The sequence below is a fragment of the Protobothrops mucrosquamatus genome, unplaced genomic scaffold (genome assembly GCF_001527695.2).
Source record: "Protobothrops mucrosquamatus isolate PMUCROS unplaced genomic scaffold, P.Mucros_1.0 scaffold142, whole genome shotgun sequence".
Classification (NCBI taxonomy): Eukaryota; Metazoa; Chordata; class Lepidosauria; order Squamata; family Viperidae; genus Protobothrops; species Protobothrops mucrosquamatus.
In genome coordinates, this window is record NW_015386508.1 from 422754 (window position 1) to 446492 (window position 23739).

General features: G+C 36.2%; 1 protein-coding gene across 1 annotated transcript in view; it reads right to left on the reverse strand.

Moving 5' to 3' along the window:
- ERICH3 (glutamate rich 3) overlaps positions 1-23739 on the reverse strand; it is a 62375-nt gene that overhangs the window by 6399 nt on the left and 32237 nt on the right. Inside the window, exons 8-16 of the mRNA XM_029283591.1 lie at positions 22964-23173; positions 20979-21159; positions 18503-18689; positions 12725-12993; positions 11575-11826; positions 10007-10111; positions 7498-7908; positions 3598-3732; positions 4-2468 (exon numbers count right to left, since the gene is read on the reverse strand). Coding sequence (XP_029139424.1) covers positions 4-2468; positions 3598-3732; positions 7498-7908; positions 10007-10111; positions 11575-11826; positions 12725-12993; positions 18503-18689; positions 20979-21159; positions 22964-23173 — 4215 coding nt within the window. The remainder of the gene's footprint in view (positions 1-3; positions 2469-3597; positions 3733-7497; positions 7909-10006; positions 10112-11574; positions 11827-12724; positions 12994-18502; positions 18690-20978; positions 21160-22963; positions 23174-23739) is intronic.

A 23739-nucleotide genomic window follows, 5' to 3' on the forward strand; every position in this document is an offset into this window, starting at 1 on the left:
CACCTTAGCTTTGACACGTCCAATTTCTGCCTCTCTTTCAAGTGTCACCTCAGCTTCTGCTTCTTCAGCATATAAGTCTCCTTTAGGTACCACCTTAGCTTTGACACGTCCAATTTCTGCCTCTCTTTCAAGTGTCACCTCAGCTTCTGCTTCTTCAGCATATAAGTCTCCTTTAGGTACCACCTTAGCTTTGACACGTGCAATTTCTGCCTCTCTTTCAAGTGTCATCTCAGCTTCTGCTTCTTCAGCGTATAACCCTCCTTTAGGTTCCACCTTAGCTTTGACACGTCCAGTTTCTGCCTCTCTTTCAAGTGTCCCCTCAGCTTCTGCTTCTTCAGCATATAAGTCTCCTTTAGGTACCACCTTAGCTTTGACACGTCCAATTTCTGCCTCTCTTTCAAGTGTCACCTCAGCTTCTGCTTCTTCAGCATATAAGTCTCCTTTAGGTACCACCTTAGCTTTGACACGTGCAATTTCTGCCTCTCTTTCAAGTGTCATCTCAGCTTCTGCTTCTTCAGCGTATAACCCTCCTTTAGGTTCCACCTTAGCTTTGACACGTCCAATTTCTGCCTCTCTTTCAAGTGTAATCTCAGCTTCTGCTTCTTCAGCATATAACTCTAGTTTAGGTTCCACCTTAGCTTTGACACGTCCAATTTCCTCCTCTCTTTCAAGTGTCATTTCAGCTTCTGCTTTTTCAGTGTATAACTCTCCTTTAGGTTCCACCTTAGCTTTGACATGTCTTCTTTCTGCCTTCCCTTTAAGTGTCATGTCAGCTTCTGCCTCTGTGACTTCTAACTCCTCCTCAAGTCCCACATCGACTTTAGCCTCTCCAGTTTCTACCTCCCTTTTAAGTGCCATGTCTCCTTCTGCTTCCCATGGATATTCCATTTTCTTTCCTACCTCTTCTTTTCCTACTTTACGTTTAGTCTTAACTTCTGTCTCATCAGTTTCTGCCTCTTCTTTAAGTGCCATCTCAGCACCTCTCTCTTCAGCTTCTGCCTTTCTTCTGGGTGCTTTTTGTTCTTCAATCATTTTCTGTCTTGGAGATAATCCTTTTACTTGTCCCTCTGCCTCTTCAACCCACATCTCTCCTTTTGCTTTTTCCTTCTTTGCTAATTCTTCCATCAGCATTGCCATAGATTCTAAGCCGGGTTCAATATAAAGCCCTTCTTTCTCCAAGTCCAGTTTCTCTTCTGGAGCTGCCATTTTGAACTTTAGCCTTTCTTCTGCTCCTCTTTCTTCAGCTCCTCTTTCTACAGGTTGTACTACAGTCTTTTCTCCTTGGGCTGTTTGCTCAATTGCCAAAATATCTTTTGCTCTTGCTTGTCTCTCTTTCTCTCTTTCAGAATATGGTTTGCCTGCTAACTTGTCTTCCTCAATTATTTCAATTTCATGGTCGAGGAAGGCCTCTCCCACCAAAGGCTCTATTTTCTTGAGGGCTAAATCTTCTGTAGATATGGCTTTCATCCCAGTCACATCTGGATATTCTTGGTATAAATCTTCATCCCATCTGGATGAAATTCCTTGGATTGTTTCTTCCATCTCAGATGGAACCTCTCTTCCACTAGTGATTGCCTTTTCTGCTGCAGCTGCTTTTTCATCTCCATAGAGAACATCTTCCACTTTTAATTGTGGTGGTCTAAGTCCTGCTTCCAAAGGGGAAATGGGCCTCAATTCATATTTTCTCTCCTCATCTTCCCTCAAAAATGCCTCATCCTTTCTTTCCTTTTCCATTATGTCAGCTTTTTTTTCGGCCTCTGCTTTATGTTTTTTCTCTTGAAAAATTTCTTTGGGTTCAGCTTCTCCTACCTTTTCTGGTCCCTTTCCAATACTGATCTTTTCTGCAGATGTTGCCTCCCAATCTTCAGCTGTCTCATATTTTCCTTTCATCTTTTCTTTTGCTTCAAGCCTGTCCTCTGTCTTAATTTTTTCTAATTCTCTTGTCTTTAAAGCTGTTGGTGCCTCAGTCACTTCTGCACCTTCTTCTCCCTCAAGGATCTGCCATCGCACATGTTCTTCTCTCTTTGCTGCTCTTGACTTCTCACTAATTTTGGCATCTTCAGTTTCTTCCCCTTCTGATCTGAATCCCCCTAAAACCTCCTCTCCATCAGCAGCTTTATGTTTTATTGCCATTTCACCTGTTTTTGTCATGCTCTCAATTTTTTCACCCTTGGGGGTTATTTCTTTTTCTATACTGGCCAGGTCTGATTCTATGGGTTCTCTCTCCCATTCTCTTTTTCCTGCCAGAAGTTCAGGTTTTACTCCCTGGTCTCCTCTAAGACTTGCTCTTTTGGGGGCTAGCAATTCTTCTGTTAGAGCTGCTTCTTTGGGGCCTTTACCAGCTACAAGCTCCTCTTCCTCAAGTACTCCTTCCTTGTCCATCATCTCTCTCTCTTTTTTCATTTGCTTTGCAGCCTTTTGCGATTCAGTCCTTCTTGATCGTTTTGCCAAGGAAACGTCATCTGGTGCTATTAAAATAAGCACAGTATGAGTTGTAATTGTGAGAACTTTATCAGTGTGGCATTTTTAAAAAATACATTGACATATGTTTCACCTGCCCTTGTTGGCCCAGCCATTTTGAATGGATAGCCATCAGTCACTTTGCTTCTTAGATTAACCTGAGAGCAACTGATTTGGGAAGGATGGTACAATATAATGGAAAATTGGACAAGTTAATTTTATGGTCCCACATTACAGAATAAGTCAAGAGTCCCACATAAGTAGAATAAGTCAAGAGAGAAGAGTGTTCTGAAAACTTGCTCTTGTATGGTTCATTATTAGTCTACCTTACAAACTGCCTGGTATTCCTCCTACACTACTAATTTTGCTGCTTCTTTTTACACAAAACATTGCCAGCAAAGCCTTCCTTTTCCAAGCAAACTAACTATTATAAAATATTAAAGAGTGGCCATATCACTGAAGTTGGACTACAAAAATGATAAATCAATTAGAAGTTCTCCACTGCAGAAAAGGTCCATAAAAAGACAATAGCTTCAGAAAATTAAAAGTATAGGAATATAAAGGTTTTGCCCCCAAGATGGTGACAGGTGATCTCTTTTCTCTCGTGGACAAACAGCTGATTATGCAGCCAAACCTGCTCCCTAGATCTGAATGGGAACATTAGGAACAACCAAGGATAACCCTAAGATGATCATATATCTTTGCAGAAGAGGGATCTTGATGACCACAATTCTTGGTAAGAGCAATAGGAGAGTCAGGTCTTTTATCTTCCCTTCACTTTCACTTTTGCTCTAAGAAGTTTGTGGCGAGATAACTTACTCTCTGGTAGTGAAAGCTATTTAATTGATTTGCATGCTTTTGTCTAATTGTGTTTTGGGGTGGTTTTTTTTGTAAAATTCCCTTTTTTCTTTTTGGGAATTGATATAGTTTTATTTTTTCAAAAAGTGAAAATACAAAGAAAAAAGGAAGATAAAGGTTCTGAAATGCATTAAATCAAACATTAAAGGTCAATGTGTACACACATATACCTAGGAATGATATATCTTGAAAGCAAGTGTGGCCTTACGTCAAAATAACTGAGAATTTATTTTAAAATCAAATACTGAAGACAGGTTCCATGCAAACAGTAGAACTTACCTTCAAGTTTGTCTTGAGCAGCTGTTATATGTTCATCCTCATCCTCTGTACTGTAATCGCTAGGTTCAGGTTCAGAACTCAAAAGCTGATCTTTTTCAATAGCCTCAGCTATTTTCTCTCTGACCGATTTGCGATCTTCAAAAAAATAGTTCCACAATCATAAAAGAAGAGAGCAAAAGAGAAAGCAAAAAAAAACAAAAAACAAAATAAAATAAAACCAACCCATCCTTGAACATAAAATGAGCTTACAATTACTGTACAACTAGCTAAGGATGGCAGTTAAGATCCAGCAAAATTCTTCACCATAAAGATGAATTATGTGCACATATAAGCAAACGTCATTCTTTCCTTAGGCAATGGAAATTTCATGCAATGCTGTCTCTCCCATGCAAAAATTACACAAAGCACTCACCACTTTCAAATATCACCAAGCTGTAAGGTCACCTTTGTTCAGAAATGGTTTTAATTTGTGCACAAATTAAAATCAGAAAGGTATCCTGAAGGCAGGATACAAATAACAACAAGAACAGTAATAGCAACAATACAATTGAAAAGCTATTATTCCATCACAGATAAAATAAGGGCATCTTTGAATACTAAGCTTCCTGACACAATTCCAACAGTTTTGTTAATTCCTTAAGGAAGTAAAATAACTTGCAAGCTTTGTCTCATTTTGACGCATGGGAAAGGCTGAGTGTAAATCCCCACATGCTCCAGTTTTGCTATGCCGTTCTACAATATTATTATTTTTATAATTTTAAAAATTATTATTTTTACTGTAACTTTAGTGTGTTAATAATTCGGTTGTTTATATTTCACTTGTTTATAACAAAATGTCCATTATTAATATCATATTCCTATCAGCTCAGAAACCATGATTTTCTAAGCAACAACACATTTTTTTTCTTTTGTCCAAAATGACATTAAAGGAGAAAGAAATTGCTCTGTAAAAATGCTCTTCAGCATTTATGTCTTGTCTTTTTAAAAAGGAAAATACTGAAGGCTCTTCTTAAGTATGGACACCCTATTCATGCATGAGCAGTGGTTGTGCAGTGGTTAGAATGCAGTATTGCAACCTAACTCTGCCAACTGCCAGCAGTTCGATCCTGACCAGCTTAAGGTTGACTCAGCCTTCCATCTTTCTGAGGTCGGTAAAATAAGGACCCAGATTATTGGGGGCAATATGCTGACTCTGTAAACTCTTAGAGAGGGCTGTAAAGCCCTATGATGCGATATATAAGTCTAAGTGCTTTTGTTATTTTATAGGAAAATTTTCAATATCGCCACATCACCTAAAGGTTAACGTATGTATAATGTGGTAAATCCTGTTTGGTGCATGGAGATTCCTTTATTTTATCTCATCTGAAAAGTTTTTGCCTACCACGGACATAATCAATTATGTCTGATATCTTTGTTGTCATGGCTGTCATATGGCGTGGCTATATATTTGAAGACGTAACTATCGATCTTTGATCAAACCTAAAGCTAACCCAGTGTTTCTCAACTTGAAAACTTGAAAATGTGTGGACTTTAAATCCCTAAATTTCCTAACCAGCTTGCTAACTGGGCGATCTCAGGGAGCGGAAGACCACACATATTCAAGTTTTCAATGTTGAAAAATACTACTCCAACCCATTAAACCTAACCTAACCCATGGTTTTAAAAAATGCAAAACAGCCAAAATAATCAACTGGTGCCTGAAACTCAGTGGGCAGCTAAAGGTACTTCGCAGGCAAAAAATGGAAGGAGAGTTAATGCCTCTCACACTGAATTTGGGCAACATGCTAAGAAATAAGATTCATTCAATTTACAGACCTTTGAGAGGTACTACCTGTAATACATTTCCAAGGGAGAATGTCCTTTTGCATCATTTTCACATACATACTTCTTTTATATGTCTCTTCTGGGAATTCCTGCTACTCTTAATTAACTTTTTTCCTCTGGCTATTGGCAAATGTTGCAATCTGAGTCCCACTTTAAAACAGGGGAGTCATTCTATATAGGGATGATTTTTCTGTGAATAAAGAGACCTGACCAGAACCGATCACAGTATTTGAGCTTCAGGCCATTTTTAGAGTCTCATCTCCTACCACAACCTAATAGGTTAATTGAGCGTTACATGGTCTTAATGATTTACCAAGGTTGAATAGTTTGCTGTTCCCAAAACTATCATCAAAATCATCCATTAGAATGTTCACGTGTCCTCACATTCCTATTCAGAAAATATTAAGTAACAACTTTCTTTGTTTGCCAGGACATTCATCAAGGCATACCATATCATCTACTACTACCCTGTAAAACTTCTTTTTAAAAGATGTTGGTAGCTGACATTTTTATTACCTTCAATCACAGCAGCAGAATCTGAAGACACTGCTGAATGCTATACTGAAAGCTAAAACCATTGCACAGTCATTTCATGATTATGGTCTAAACAAAATAGAAGTAATGATATTCTTTTATGCTAAAATCTGGGGCAGGCCACTGACTCAGCCTACATGCTTTTTTCCACACTTGCATTTAATGTTAGAATATTTAATTCTATATGTATTCCTCTTAAGTGGTTAATTTCATTCCTCAATTGTACTTAAATATTCATCTCATCTAACAGTGTAATTGCAAAGTCACTCATACTGAAAACCTAGCATATGGATGAAGGAAAGTATCTCAAGCAACTAAACACCTATAAATAATTCAGCATAATTATCCCGAACTGTATTTTTTTCAATATTCCTCCATGTTTTATACATAAAAAATTGCAAGACAATGAAAAGCAATCCAGCACCAAGATGTTAGCAGACAATTACCGTTTTATAATCGTCTGACCCTGCCAAACTAGTAAATCCAGCAATACAAAGTCATATGAAACAATCTATCAAAATATATTAAATCAAGCAAGAACATAATGTATCACCATCCAAAGAACATATTCCAAACCACAAATCAAAAATATTAGCATGACTTATGGCTTTCTTTCATGCCTGCATCACCACTGATAAAATGCTAATTAGTATGAATTGATTCACTCTTACAATATTTCCATCACGAGCTACATTAAAACAAAATAAAATATTTTTGTCTTTCTTGCCAAAGGGATCTGAGGCAGGAAACGGGAATAATCATGTAAATAATATGTATTTTATGATTCACAGAAATAAGCATATGGGTTACAATTCTGGATATTGTAGCCTAATATATTTAGTGGTCAACAGGATTGGAAAGGTTGTATTGGACAATGGTAGCCGAGATGATCAAATAATCTAATACAGAATAAAGAAGGATAACCTAAATATGGCAATCCATATGCTTCATGATCATGAAAAAACTGAAAAAATATCATGTATTTGGGTCTCCCAATTCATTGTCTCAAATGATAAAAAGACACAAAAACTTGTTTTAGGGCCTATGTTTCTGAATCTTTACAAAATATACACAACTATTTTGATTTTGTTCTTTTTGTATGAATTGTACAACTAAGGTTTCAATTATGGTCATTGTCAATTCCAGGCATATTCACTGATCTAAGATTCATTTCATCTCTTTGCCCCTGGCTAACTAGAAATTAAATTAATTCAGTCACCAAATGACCCATGCACAATAGTGATGGTGACAAAGAAAGACTCACGGAAGCCCTATATATGTAATATTATTCAATCCCGGCACTTGAAATAATAAGACGGCAATTTCAAGACAAATATCTACCAGTTATCTGGCCCGTACAGCAAAGCAAAATCTTGCCCCATTCAAGGATATTAATAGATTTAGGAAGATTCAAGCAAGGTTTTTATTCATATTCAATATCAAAACACGGCACCAGAAAATCAGCATTCACTTAAGAATTAATAAAGCAACACACTTGTATTCACCAAACCTAGTACAGATCTCTCTGCAAACCATACTTACCACCTTCCTTATATTCAGAAATCTTCCTGCTCGGATAGCCTTCTAGGGCACTGCTTTTCAAATGCACTAACTTATCCTTCTCTTCCTCCTCCCCCATGTCTACCGACCCTATAAGCTTGGGTTTCTCATGGCCCGGACTCATGTCCTGAAGGGTCATCTCCACTTTTTCTTCATAGAAGATATCTGGCACATTCTTGGTGGACAAGCTTCCTGTTTCCCCCAAGTTTTCCTCTTCTTCCACATCGGTTCCCTGACTTCCCTCCCGTTGAGACTTGGTGGTTTCCGTCTCATATTCTGAATGAATGTCTGTAACGTCTTCTTCCTCATCACGCTTCCTGCCTTCGGACTCGGATTCGGTTGCGCTGCTGTATAATGTGCTGCTGCCGGAGACGGAAAGCACTTGTTTTCTACCTACAAAGAGTAAAGACAGTTACGATTTAATGGCATCCTGCAACCCAATCCTTGTGATGCATTTTTTGTAAGGTCAAGTAAAGAAACTTAGAATTAAGCCTGAAAAAGTGCCTCTCTTCACACACACACACACACACACACACACACACACACACACACACACTGCACAATCACTTCATCCACTTGAAAAACACACTTGGAGCTTTATATTATCCCCTTTTTTATACAAAACATAAGTGATGCAAGTGGGAACTGAAGTCGGTGATGCTTGCTCTCCCATGGCTTATGAAGAATATGCAAAATAGCATTAGGTTTAAATCTCCAAGAATGTAAAAAGACACAGTATCTTTGAGTTAGCCAGCTCATTAAAAATATTATCAGTATTTTAGAGAATATAAACAGACTAATAGCAAAATCGCTGTTTGCTACCCTCAGCAAAACATCATGAAATGTTTTCTCTAACTAATGAGTCCTGATTTATTCACAGCATTATGGCCTACCAGGATCTGAAAAATATAAGTTCAGTCTCTCTGACCAGCTCTCAACAAAACAATGGGAGGAAAAAATAAGAGTAAAGATTCCTTATCTATCTGGAGAGGTTATTAAAAATTTCCACATTGGGAGAAATTTTGCCTTCAATTAGACCTGCAGGTCTACAGCTGTCAAGAATAAGTTGTCTAAAACACCTAGTAACATATATCTTTTATTCAGATGACGATGTCACAAACTTAAAATTAAAAATCAGTTTTAATTTATTTTTACGTATCAGGGAGGTTTTAGAAAGACATGATGATGGACTCTTACTTCTATCTATCTACTATCTATCTATCTATCTATCTATCTATCTATCTATCTATCTATCTATCTATCTAGGACGGACGGACGGACGGACGGACGGACGGACGGACGGACGGACGGACGGACGGACGGACGGACGGACGGACGGATGCATGGATGGATGCATGGATGGATGCATGGATGGATGCATGGATGGATGCATGGATGGATGCATGGATGTATGGATGTATGGATGTATGGATAGATAGATAGATAGATAGATAGATAGATAGATAGATAGATAGATAGATAGATAGATAGATAGATAGATAGATAGATAGATAGATAGATAGATAGATAGATAGATAGATAGATAGATAGATAGATAGATAGATACTGTAGCTAGCTAGCTAGCTAGCTAGCTAGCTAGCTAGCTAGATAGATAGATAGATAGATAGATAGATAGATAGATAGATAGATAGATAGATAGATAGATAGATAGATAGATAGATAGATAGCAGACAGACAGAAGGAAAAAAACTCATCATATGATGCATCTGTTCTCTATGTCTGAACAGTCCAGCATAAGATGCAAATCTTTTAAATAAGAAATCCATTGATACTATAAGCAAAGAAACAAATCAACAAGGACCCTGACAAAATGACTTTGTTCCATTCCAACAAAATAAATTACACAATAACAAATCAAGGAGCTCGGATATATTTTTTTCAGATATAAAACAAATTCAGTCATGGCTAATCATCCAGCGACCTGAAAGAAATGGGGGGTGGGTGAGCTTTTAACAAACATCTAAATATTGTATTGACAGCAGAACCAAAGAGGAATGGAAATGAACAATTAAAGGATAGTCATTGGCCTTCTGATTATCATCTCTGTCTGGACAATCCTCTATTACAAAGCGAGACTCCCCATCCATCACTGTATGGTATCCATATCATATAGAGTCGGTACCCTACAGAAAAATACCTACACAAAAAAGAAAGGTCTGTATACATTCATTTGGAAGCAAAAACCCCACAAGCAAGTCGCCCACATTCATTTGAAAGCAAAAATTAGCTGCTAATTACTTTCCCGAACACCAAATATGATCATTGTTGAAATTCAAATCATATGATATAATTTCGCCACAAGCCTCAGAAGACACACCAACTTTTTAAAAAAGGAACAAAATGTGCAATTATGCTTATTAATGATTAGCAAAGCTGCAAGATGATTATTTGTCACAGTCACTGACTATGTAAAAATTGGGTTTGTCTTGATCAGAACCAAGATTCTTTTCCATGCAAACCAACCCCAAACCTGGTTTGACAGCCTGAGTTTGCTGTTGACCTTTATGCTTCCTATAAAAAGCTTGGATCTTTCGGGCAGATGCATCCATTTCCCTGTCAGTTGCTTTACCTTTGCCTATATTTCACAGAGAAAACATGAAAGTAAAAGCAACGTTAACATTTGGTTTGAATAAAACAATGTTCTTTCATGTACAGTAAGGCCCGTCAAAATGGGAAGAATTTTAGGGATAAGCAGGAAATATAGAAAAGTCTGGAACAGCTTCAGTGTCAAGAGGGGAATAAGTTACAGCCAAATCAGAAACAGTAAAATAGAAAAGAAGAAATTAACAGAAAGCCAAAAAGCTGGCCGCTTCCATAATCTTGCAAATGTGCTCTGCTTGAGACCTGCTTCCACACTTTTTGTATTAATGAATGGGAAATGAAATACATGCTTCCCACTAGATTATTTATGGGAGTGGGTGGCTGCAAATACATACAGGAAATAATTATCTCCATCAGTCATGGTGACTGGAAAAGAAAGAGGTTACCCAAAATCTTATTTATTCTCCTGAAACAAATCCTGTGACATTTTAATCTCCTTGTGCTAATAATTATTGAGGGTTCGCTACACTGAGCTTTTGTTCCCTGCCTCGAACCCAACTGGCCCATGAACACACATTTTTCACCTTGAGGTTGGGGCATTTCATTGTGGGAACAAAGTGAGGGTGGGTTGAAATAGTGGACCATAAAGGTCTATGGTGCAAGATCACAAAGATAGGACAAGAGATCTCTACAACTGCTGACAGACAGACAGACAGAGATGCAAATGGAGAATACTCTTACAGCACTTGACACTTTACAATGCTAAAGTGACATCTACTGGCTACCCTGTAAATGGGAGAAAAAGTGGGAGAAAAATATGCCACCAACTCAGAAAAGACAATGCATAGCACAGCCCATTGTTCGTACTATCAGACTTTGCAAACAAAGTCATCAACTTGCCTTTGTTTTCTCCAGTGTAAACCATGGATTACAAGCTATTTGAGTTTATAAGAATATAATCCCATCTTCTCAGTCTCTCCTGCAGGGAGCTTTTGTTAGCTAACTGGCATAGAAATTATTCAAAGATCTACTGGCAGGAGCCTCCTAAGAACTGAAGATCTGCTTCTGATTTGACAACAGTACATAGAACAGAGTACGTAACATGGTTATGAGGAAAGTTTCAAAAAAGACAATGAGACAGCAAAGCTCCCCTTATGCCTTGTTTTGTACAGAATAGAATAGAGTCTATTTCATTCTACACAAAGGTAAGACCACTTGTGGCTCAGGCTTGAAATTCAGACATAATTCATAACAGATACTATATTTCATTCTATAACCGTCAACTTTATTCCTTCATTCGTACACTCCTCTTTGGCTGAACAGATACAGAGACAGATTCAAAAATAAGAACATGGGAAATGAATGAATGAATGATTGAATGAATGTAAATTCAACTTTAACTGATACTTAACCATGACCCTGAAAATGAAGAGTCCTCTGAAATATTAAAAAGCTATTAGGATGGTGTACTTCAATTTAAGAAAAAAAACAACTAACCATGTTTTCTCTCCTCTTCCTCTGTGTAGCTTTCCGTATATCCCTCACTTTCATCTCGCTCACTATCAGAAGTCCGTGAAGATTTCTGTGATGAGACTTTTTTCTTCCTTTCATCATCTGAACGATCTGTTTCCCCTTCGGAGAGCGGCTTCCCCTTTTCACTCATTTGATCATCAGCACGTGCTTCTTTCTCAACTTTCTCAACTTTCCCAACTGATTTCTCTTCATCAGCTTCAAAATCTTCCTCATATGCTGAAATAAAATGATACATATATTGGGAGATAGGAAATTGACTGCATCTTATTACTGGTTCTCATTAACCCCCCAAAGGTTAAGTCCATTAGCTTTTGGTTTGCCTTTGTACTTGACCCTAAAAAATAGCAACAACATCAAAGTTAACAGTGGACTGAACCTGTACAATGTGTTTTTCTGTCAAATTTAATTGTCCACTCTGCTTTTATTCCTTTCATTCACCCTCCCCCACCCCCCATGTTCTAGAATGCCAGGAAACAGGAAGATATCTCACAAGAAACCATTTAAGGAAACAAATTATCAGTAAAATGCAGCTAAAGCAGCACAGAAGTGATTATGTTGATCTATCTCTATTCTGCTTGTGAAACTCCAGCAAAACAACTGGTATAGCACAGTGTTACATTTGTTTTATAAACTGTCAACACTTCCTAAATTATGTGCAGAAGAGAGGCTCATCTTGTCCTTTTATCTCCTTTTAGACAAAACCAGTTTTATCCTCCTAGATGATATTCAGTTCCTATTGTGCATAGGATTCTGCTTAACTACTTTGACTTTATTGAGTGATCGACGATAAGAATGAAAGAATAACAACAAGCACCTTAGGAGCGCAAATCTGGTACACCTGGACGATAGTAGATCCAGGATTGGTGTTTCAGATCAATTCAGTTTTAGGGATTCCTTCATGCAACTTACCCTGATAAAAGAGAATATTTGTAGCTCAGGGTTGAAATGAGGAGTCCTTGGTGTTCTTTGAGCTTGGTTGTTTTCTTGCAGACATTTCATTACCCAAATTTGTTACCTAGTTTGGGTAACGAAACATCTGCAAGAAAACAACCAAGCTCAGAAAGCACCAAGGACCCCCTCACTGACCAACTTGCTTTCTCTTTTCAAACCATACCTTCATAAGCAGCAGTTTTCTTGGTATCCTCAAATTCATCTCTCTCTTTTTCTCTTTTTTTGGTCTCCAATTGCTTTTCTTCAGCGCGTTCTGCAGCCCGTTTCTTTACCGCAGAAGCTGAAGGAAAGTGGGGCGGTAATACTTTTTTTTCCTCTTTCAACTTGTGTGTCACTTCTTCTTTCTTCCAATCTTCCAGCTTTGCGCTTTCTTCAAGGGTCTTCTTTTTTGGAGGTGTAGGCTTTTTGTCCAGGCCCAATGAAATGATACATCTGATAAAAATTTAGTATGACATTATGAAAACATACCACTAAAAGTGTCTTATTCTAGGGATTACTAGAAAATAAAAGCAGAGAAAGCTCCTGCATTTCTTTTTTTTTAAAAAACAAGAATGGGTATACAACAATATACAACAAAAAGATTTATGTATACTGGAATTGTACAAGTATTACCAAAACAGCTGGAGAAAATCATTTCACCAGCTAATTGACCCTAATGAAAAACTGTATTGTGAGAGGGAGACCTTTTTTGGGAGGGAGGTAATTTTCCATTTGTCAGTCCATTTTCAGATGAATGGATTCATAATGCATTAAGAGAAAATATGGCAGAGTTTTTAAAGTCTTTTAAAAAAGGAACGTTGGATGAAGCTTAATGTAAGGAAAATAGGGGCAATTGATTTTATAAAATCAATTTTTAGGGCGATAGCCATTCTTAAGTCTAAGGAAGTGTTGAAGTCAATAGGATGTGTCATTCGTCTACATACTTTCAATTGAAAGAAATATTTAAATTACACACAAAATTATGGGACTGACCCTGTGAAAATGAATTTGAAATTATTTATACTAGGCAGTAAGGATGAACTTGTTATTGCCAAGGTTTATAAATTGTTATTGAAACTGAATTTGGAAAACAAATATGTGAAGCACTGTATGATTCAAAGAATTTTGAATATAATGTAATGCTAGAACAATGGGAAAACATGTGGATGAAGGGTTTAAATTTTATGTTGAATTATAATTTAAAGGAAAATGTTTATAAAATGATGTACTGATGGTATTTAACCTGACAAATTGTTAAAGATATATAAGGGTGCTTCAAATATATATTGGAAATGTTAAACGTAAAGAAGGAACTTTTTATCACTTTTATTGACAAAGCAAAGAAATACTGGGATAAGATTCATATTTTAATACAGAAGATTCTCAAAATAAATATAAAAATCAAACCAGAGACTTTTCTTTAAGTTTTAATGGATAAAGAACTTGGAAAAAAAATCTGGAGCTTTGTTATTATAGAGGTTGACACAGCAAAAATGCTATATGTGCAAAAAAGGGAAAGAGACACTATTTCCCATAATGGAAGAATGGCTGAAAAAACTGTTGGAATTAGTAGAGATGACGAAGTTAATTGCTTTAATCAAACAAAAGAATATATTCAACTTTGTTTCTGCTTGGAAACTGCTTCTAGATTTTGTGCTTGGGACAGAAAAAAATGACTTTGACTTTGGATTTTGCAAGATTAGACAAGTTTGTTGTTATAGAAATGGCTAGTATATATTAGATAAAAAGTAAAAGTAAAATGTTGAGGCTGTAATATTATTTTTATTCTACTGGGCTGAAGAGTCAGAAGTTAATGTTTTTCTTCCTTTCCCCCCTTTATTCTATACTTCTTTCTCCTCATTTTCCCCTTCCCCATTTTCCCATGATAAGCTTAATAAAATATTATATGTAAAAAAATTGAGGGAAAAAGCAAATGTACTGATTTGAGGAAATTAAAGTACCACTTCAAGATCAAAATTCACAAAATGAATGAACAAAATCATTGAGAAAAATGTTTTTAGTAAAAACTTCTGTAAAATGAAATAGGTATAAGATTTCTTCCACGGTTCCCCAATTAAATTCCAAATTAAGAATTCAAAGATTTGTAGAAAGCAAATATTCCAGATTCAACTATACAACTGGATTGTATAAACATAGTTTATAGAAGCATTATTTGATTAAACTCTGTTGTAATTTCCTTATAAATTGCAGAAATAAGAAGTTATTTCATGGGTTATTTTTTTATTTATTAAATTTATATGTCGTCCATCTCACTGTTGAAGCAACTCTTGATAGTTTACAAAGTGATAAAAAGATAATATAAAACAATTAAGATCAAGAAAGATTGAATAAATATTTTAAATTAAGAGAATTTAAATAGGGACTAAAAACCAAGATGATGGGCAATACTGGGGTGTCAGTTAGCAAAACATAAAACAAAACCCAAGAAATCATTAAAGTATAGGAAGGAAGGACAATCTCACATGGAGGTATGGTACCTTTTAGAAATCACATTCAAAACACCTCATATATTATTTGTTTGTCTGACTGCCCATCTCACCTGTTATAATCTCATAATAATCTTATGAGAAGATATCTGTGGGAAAATGGTGAGGCCATTGCTGTTTGATTTGTCTCTTGACTAACTAGCCGGCTGTGATAATCCAACATTCTTTTAATTCTGTATTATCTAGACTATCTTATCTTTAATTTAGAACACCATAACTCCTCCCCCTCCCCCAGAGATCACCTAGGCCAGGGGTAGGCAATCTTGGCTCAGGAATTCTGGGAGTTGAAGTCTACGAGTCATAAAAGAGCCAAGGTTGGCCCTGACCTAGGCCAACTCTGCTGGCCTTTCAAAGGACCCTGAAAACATAGTTTGGCCATCAGGCATGGGCAGCAGAAAATGTGGCAAGCTGGCCCAGGGATAGAACTGAATGGTGTTATTGTGATTACCATGGCTATACATTTTATGAATTTTGATATGATGGTTTATATATGTTTTTGGATTGTTCTTTTTTTAATTGTTGCATTGTTCTTTTTATATTTATTGTAATTGTTTTTAAGCCTCCAGGAGTCGTATATATGAGATGGGTGGCTATGTAAATTTGAATAATATATAAAGAAATTCAACTGTCCATAAAGTGAAAGATAGTCTATATAAACAAAGTTTTAATTGGCATTTAATATTTCAGTGGCTTTGCTCTTGCGATGGGCAACAGTGGTTCTCAATCTTTTCTTCATCATGGACACCCTTTTAATACCTTTTGTGGCCACAGACACCCAAGACTTAACTCAAGATTTAAATCTTCAAGCCTTCATGGACCCCGTGATGACATCGTGGACCCATAGAGGTCCGCGGACCACAAGTTGAGAATCACTGGGCTACAATATAGTTGTATGATAACTGGGGTTCTTACTACTATCCCAATGGTTAGATAAGCTAGCAAATTAAGTGCCATCTGTTTGGAAAGGCGTGATCTAAATCAATCAATTAACAAAATAGCCTGCAGTCAGAATAAAAAACAGTTTGCTTATAGAGAAGATTACAGGTGTTTTTACGCAAAGCAAAGTCAATGAAAATGATTAAAATGCACAACAAAGCTATGTCTGTTCCCCAGAGTAATTATTCAAAGCATTTCACTATTCTCTTGCCTGATTTTTTGTCAAAATAAATTGGCATATAAACAGACCTATATGGCTAGACTAGAAATGTAGTGAAAAAGTATCACCATGGCTTGAATTTGCATGCTTTCCAATCCTCAGAAAGCGCTTATCACATTAGTGATAGCATAACATTTACATTAATCATGCAAATCTGACTCTGAAGAGGAAGTGAAGTGTTTCTGGATGGTGCAGTATGCTTATCAGAAAAATCATTTGGCTCTCTGGGGATTTCTATTTCTTTCCTTTCCTTATTTTTTCACTGCTGTTTATACAATATTTTTCCCAGTGGGGAAATGTGCACCACTTTTTTGGCCTATCAATGCTTTGCACATCAAAGAAATGAAAATATTACAGAAGAAATGGAGGTGGTTGATGTTTTCATTTCTGGCAAAAGACGTAAAGAAGGTTCCTGGCCTAGACTAAAAATAAATGCCCTATTCTTTTATTTACACAATCAGCATAAATCAATACTTTTTTCAAACAGAGAATGCCCAGAAGAGCCCATCTTTTGAAACAACAACATAATATATGAACCAACTTTCTGAATTTATATCTTATGTTTCTCTGTATTATACTTTTGAAACATACTTTGCAGATGTAGGTTAAATAGTGCAATGCTCACAAATTGTAAATAAGTATCTTACTGAAAGGAATTTGGGCATAGAATTGAAAAGTAATCAACAACTATATAGCTACTGTTCTGTGATATAGAATTGAGCCAAAAATACCCCCCAAAATCAGCCTATAACAGGGGTATCAAACTGCCGGCCTGTGGGCTGGATGCGTCATGAGGAAACCATGCCCACCCCATTGCCGGCAATGTGGAAAAAGTTCTGATACGTCGTGCGATGTCACATGACATCGCGAGTTTGACACATCTGGCCTATAACATCCTAGGGTGTAGGATCTAGGGAAATAGAATTTGAAAATATATTACAAAAGGACTATGTACTATGAACAAGAGAACAAACTATTTTAAGCCAATCTAAGCCATTACATTATATTAATAGATGTCTTAAGTTTACTAAGCTGAAATCTACACTTCACTGTTTCTTTGAAATAATTGGCATTCTGACTGGTTATTTGCCACCAAACATGTAGAGGTCTTTATTGTCCACATCTTCACACTTTTGCTTACAGAACAAAGTGGGAATCTTCATAAATGCAGCTAAAATTATCCACACCACTGGAAAACATGTCTTGAAGCTTACACAAGAGAGATCTGAGATAAATTTAAGGTCTTAAATAAACAGTTTTCCCAAATTTTCTGAGTAGAATAAATTGACAGAATTGTGCAATTGAAAAATTAATGGAAATGGTTGCTAATAACGTTTTGGAATCAAAATACATGCAGAAATTCCATAGAACAGTTACAAGTATACAGGTTCTACTCTGGCTTTGTGTTTGAATAAATATTATTCATGGCAATTTTCTTTCATAGGAGTGCTCCAGCAAGTGCTTAGTATGGATTTTTGATATGGTTGTTATTGATGGTTATTTATCATATTTAGCCATTTCAATCCAAAGCTCAAGATCAGGGACAGGAGTTGGTTGAGTCTTCTTGTGTTCCCAGAATTATTAATTCTAGCCCTGCATTTAGACTATTTTATCATGTATATTCACTACATGATGTGCTACAATTCAAATTATGATGCAAGTACTTTAGATATCAGTTTACTGTAGTTATGGAGAAGGGTGGATGCCATAAAATTGATGTAATAAACTTTTTGGGTAGGAGAGACTTCTGCTATATCATATATTATTCAAGCTGCTCTTTACTCTGATGCATTGTGTGGCTATCTGCAAATTGACCCCTAGATATGAGGAGTGACACATGTACAAGACTCCATTTGACCAGCATTCCAAATGGTACCAATGTTGTTATCCTATGCATTGGACCCTTTGAAAAGGTTTTCCTGTACACGGGTTTCTTGGGAACCAAATGAGCCTAACACATAGACCCAGCTCTGAGGACAAGATGAGGAGCACAATGCCAATCATGCTTTATGAGGTCATTTTTTTCATTTTTCTCAACATAAATAGGTCGCTGTCCCATGCCATGTAAAATTTATAAAGTTATTCATTCCCATGGAAAAATATATATAGAGAGAGATTTATTCATAAACTATCATTTATTTTTATATTACAGATGCAAAGGGACTCTCTACTTTATAAGACTTAAATGATTTCTCCTCCAGAGCTGTGATCCAGACAATATCACTTGAAAGAAAAATTTGGTGGCAAATTAAAGACAATATTAATGCCTCAAAACAGATTGATAAATATAAACGCATACCTATAGCAAGGAGATGATCTTTCCACATTGATGAAACCAAAGTATCCATGCTTGCCTCCTAGCCGAGTACCTTTCCGATGCTTATATTCGCAGCAAGAACTTAATCGGTCAACCTGAATTCCATTGAGATAAAAGGTGAGACTGAAGGGGAAGCCATGATGCCTCCTGGAGATGAACTGAAATGTTTCTGTAATTGAGAAAAAGAAAAAAAAAGTATATATAACGGAGCCTTTTTATTATTTATTTTATTTATTTATTTATTTATTTATTTATTTATTTATTTTTATTTTTAAAAAACAAAAAACAAAACCGGAGCTTTTGACCATATTTAAGATAGACAAGGAACCAGTTCAATACAAGTATATCCTTGTTTCTTCCAAGACTGTACTACTTCAAGCTATAAGTTAGAGGTGGCATGTTTCAAAGCTGTCCCAAATAAAAGGGATCATGTATGCATAGGAAAGTAGTACTTCTAGGAGAAATCCATGGTCTAATTGTCTTTGGTAAGCTTTCAAGATGAAGAAACATTTTATATGTTGTTGTGGGAAAGTAAGAGGAGAAAGGTGTATGGGATATGTTAACCGCCTTGGGTTGTTTGTAAAAATAATAAAGGTGGGATACATTAAATGAACAGAATTTAATAAAGGGGAATAAACTTAAAGTGGAGAGCTTTCCTAAATACAAAACAACTATAAAAACAATAAGCTAGTGTTAGTTTCAAGATTCATACATACACATACCATTACCTTACTATCTGACTAAACAGACTAATCTGATGAATACTAACAACAATAAAACTACTTCTAAGCACACATTTAAATCCAACTCTTTTTCTCTGCATTATCAAGATCCATTCCCACCCAAACCTCATGCTTACTTAGACCTTAATTGTTCTTTTATCAGATCTCATAGAGACTATTTTAATCTGTGCTTTACTTAACGCCAAACAAGATGTGACACTACTATCTGCAAAGCTGCTTTTTTCTTGATAGTACCACCACACCTTGTTTGGCTCTAAGTAAAGCACAGATTTGAATAGTCTAGATTAGAGCTGACTAAATGAAGATCAGGATTCCAATGTAGAAGGGCAGAAGCTTTTACCTCAACATGGATTCATTGCAACAATATACCAGCTAGTTACACTACAGAAAAAAAAAATACTTTCAAGCTACAGGAGGTATTTTTCCAATTGCAAATAGCAGAGGGGTGTGTGTGTGTGTGTGTGTGTGTGTGTGTGTGTGTGTGTGTGTGTGTGTAGGAAAACAAATATTCACTGGGATTCCAGTAAAGAATAATCTAGTTTATATCCCACTTTAGGATTAAATTTCCTATTTAGTGTTTTTAAAAAATGCCACTGCTAAATATACAGAACTAAGGGGTAAAACTAATTGCATAAAGGTATCTTTTCTGGTTTGACCCTTGCTTCTGTCTACTTTCCAAACTGTTGCCCTGGACCACTGCAGTCCGAAACCTCTGCATTCTCCTTAAACCTTATTAATAATGTTTTTAAAAAAAATAAAGTTACTCTTGAACATCACTTATTGCAAGTTTGCAATGCTTCTTTTTCTCTTTTCTAGAAACTTAAGTATCTGCTGTTTCATTCAGTATCAATGTCAGTTCCTTCTGCTCTTTACTTGCATATTTATGGATCAATCCTTTCTTTCACTAGGGAATGTTTTGTTTTGTTTTTTGCTGTTCCCCTTCATTTTTTTCTGTAACCTCCTTTCTCAAATACCATTCCAGCTTTATTTAACAGTTTCTTCATTAGCAACTGATTTTTTATTTCATCACTCCTTGACCTCTTCCCCTGTTGTTGTTAACCAGTCAGTCTAATACAGATTTAAGGCCTTTGGGCACAGACTACATTATTTCCACCTAGTGCCTAGCACTATGACAAATTAAATAAATGATAACTAACGATATAAAGGTTATCATTCCTCAGCAATAGCCCAGGACCATGGCATGAGATTAATTCTACCCAGTATGCTATTCTTCCCTCATTTCTGCTGGCAATTATACCTGGAACAGCTTTGCTTAAGTCAACATCAACACCATTGATTCACATTCAGAATCAAACCTCAAGCCTGCATTCATTTCCCTTCTGGAGCGATAAACAGTTCACACTGATATATTATAGCTTCTTGTACGTAGATAATTTGGTATTCATTTTACCCCTGCAAGTATTTTATTAACCATGCATCTCCATCCAAAAATTAATATAGCCCACTGCATTTTGTTAAATCACCCCTGTACATCCCTCCTTCCACAATTTGCAAAAGTAATTGCAGCCTCATTTTCAATCATGAAACAGTAAATCTAGACTTGGTTTGAGGCAGCTGGAATATAAGTCCCTGGACATACATAAGCAGACTAAGCTTTGCAGAAATAATTCTGCTACCACTTCAACAGTTTATCCATATAAAAATAAGAGGTTGCCAGAATTCAGATGAATTCTTGGTGTTTTTTGCAGTCTCACCTCCCTCCAGCAGTTTGCCTCTATACACACATAGGTTTTCTCCTCCACAATGCTGTTGGTAAATTTTTATTTCCTCTCGATAATCTAAAAGGTCATATGAAAGGTGCACAGTTTTTCCCAAATAGACCATGGTAACATATGCATTGCTTTGTATTTGAGGCTTGCAGAATTTTCCAGTGTCCTGCATAAAAAGGCAGAAAAGTGTACTGAAATATGTGGATTGTTAGACATTTGTTCCCATGTTATCTCATTCTATTTTGAAATCACTTCAGTACTCACCCATGAACAAGTGCTAAAATTCAAAGGGATTTATACCATCCCAAGTACTTCTTGCACATATCACAAAAAAGGGCCTACAAAAGAAACACACTGAACTAAAATCTGAGCTCAATCTGGCTGTATAAAAGTTTGTTGCATAAAGAAGAGCTGCTTTAAGGATATACAAAGCTGCTTTTGAGTGCCTCTAGACAACCTGGTCTAGCATTACTGAATGATTGACATGGTTTCTTCAGAATTTCAGATAATTGCTTGAAGTTAACTGGAGATGCCAGAGATTAAACTAGGGTTAGAGTTAACCTAACATGAATAATGGCTCTCACCTTTGTGCTGGTATAGCACAAAGGGAGAAAAAGATAAATTCTGGATAAATAAGGGGAACCTAAAACCTAATTTCACAATAGCTTTACTATCATAATACCTTTCCACAAAACGTCTATGAAACCACTTTCAAATATAATACTGGTTACTGCAACTCCAAAAGAATATTGTAGAACTAAAAAAAGGTACAAAAAAATGTATCTGTATGAAAAAAAGTACTGGAAAAATTGGAACTTTTTTGTGAGAAGGAAGTTAAGAGGAAATGTAATAGGAATTTGTAAAATTAGGTATGCTCTGAGGATGTAGAGAATACTGAAATTAAAAGTAATCCTATGATTCTGAAGGGTGAATAGTCAGGATAGTGGAACCAAAGTCATTCTCATAAAAGTAAATAACCACATTTGAAGCTAGATGATATGGTAACAGCACCCATACTAATCGTTTTAAAATAGGATTAGACACATTCATTTAAATTAATATAGTAATTCAGAATCTCACTGTGGATAGCTCCCACATTGGAGCCTCGGGTAAATCTAAAAACCTGCTGAAAAAGTCTAAAAGAAATGAAAAAGGGGGAAAGGAACATCTAGGCCAGTTCCAGAGTCCAGATCAGCAATCTGTAAGGTCTATAGGCCCAAAGGGCATAATACAGTGCTTAACTGAAATTCATGGGATTTCAGTTACTTGGTTATTTGTATTTTATGATGACTTTATTTAAAGTCATCATCCTTAATTTCAGATTTACATAACATAATGTTTGCTCATTGAGACCAATGAGCAAATATGAGTTCTTTAATATTATGGACATCACATATAACATTTTTTCTAAAAGTGTTATTTGTATATTTAAATGCAGCTTCTCTAGCTACCAGGAATAGTCAATCTTTTGCAAAAGGGCTTATCTTTCTTTTCCAAGTTATTTGCTATACAGTATCACTCTATATCCACTTTTCTTATCCTGGTGCCTTCCCCCAGATACAGCAAAAGCTTTCTGATGGCTATTCCTAGAATTCACAGCTAACATTTTTGCACTGCTGTAGGTTGGGAAAATGTACTTTATATTTTGAAAAATACTTTAAGGAAAGCTTGGATGAAAAAGCAGTAGAATAGATTCAAAAGAATGGTTGAAAGTATTACATTTATCTATTCAAAAGACTGATATTAGAAACAAAACCAAGTTTTTACAGGAAATGAAAATGCAAATTTTCTTTATTTTAAAAGATGTATCCCTGTGTGCATTTAAAAAGATGGAGAGCGGTATTTCTTTAGCAAAAAAAAAAGCCCATCAAGGAGTAATTCAGCACATCTTTATATGCTTAGTAGAGGCCATTACAAAATTACTTATACAAGAAAAAAAATGCAATAATGGGAAGAAGAAGAAGAATCACCTTCATTAGCAACTGCTCCAGGCCATTTGATGAAGTTGTAGGGCGAAACCGTCGACCTCTTCCCCCAGGTTTCATGGGGATTATAGTTTTGTCACTTCTGGGTGGTTGTGGAATAGGTATCATATAATTGTTAATAATGGGAAGTCTGTATGGGGATACTTCAACTGAATAATCCATTGAATGCACAGGCCTTAATATCCCTTTGTCCCCCTGAAAAAATTGAACAATATTAATATTCATTAACACTTAGACTCACAGAGCAGTTGAAAGGTGCTTAGCTAGAATTTTCCATTTAGTAATTCTTTAGTATTTCTTCATTTTTTAAAAAAAATAATCTAAAATTCATTGGTTTCAGCAGGGATTCTCAGCTGAAAGAGATTTCTCATTCCTGGCTCCATGTATAAAATAGACTATTGCTTGACCACATTTTGTAATAAACCATTAAGGTTCTTGGCAAGTGTTAAAAAGGCAGCTCATAAGTACAACAGGATCAATCGTTACGATCCAATCTATGAGTCAGATTCTGAACTAGAGGAGTAGGTTTGACACATTCTGAGCTTACAACTCAGGAGTCAGAGGGATCTCAGGTATCTGCTCAAAAAGAGCAGGACCTGTTGGAGGAAGAGCCTACAGTTTTGAAGCAGTCAGGTAAGCTCTCACCTGACCTAAAGCCTGAGCTGAAAAAGATCCATAACTCTTCTTCTACAAAAAGTATAATAGCATGCTTGAATCGGGGCTACAGCAACACAGGCTTGGGAGTCAAATTTCTTCTGGCA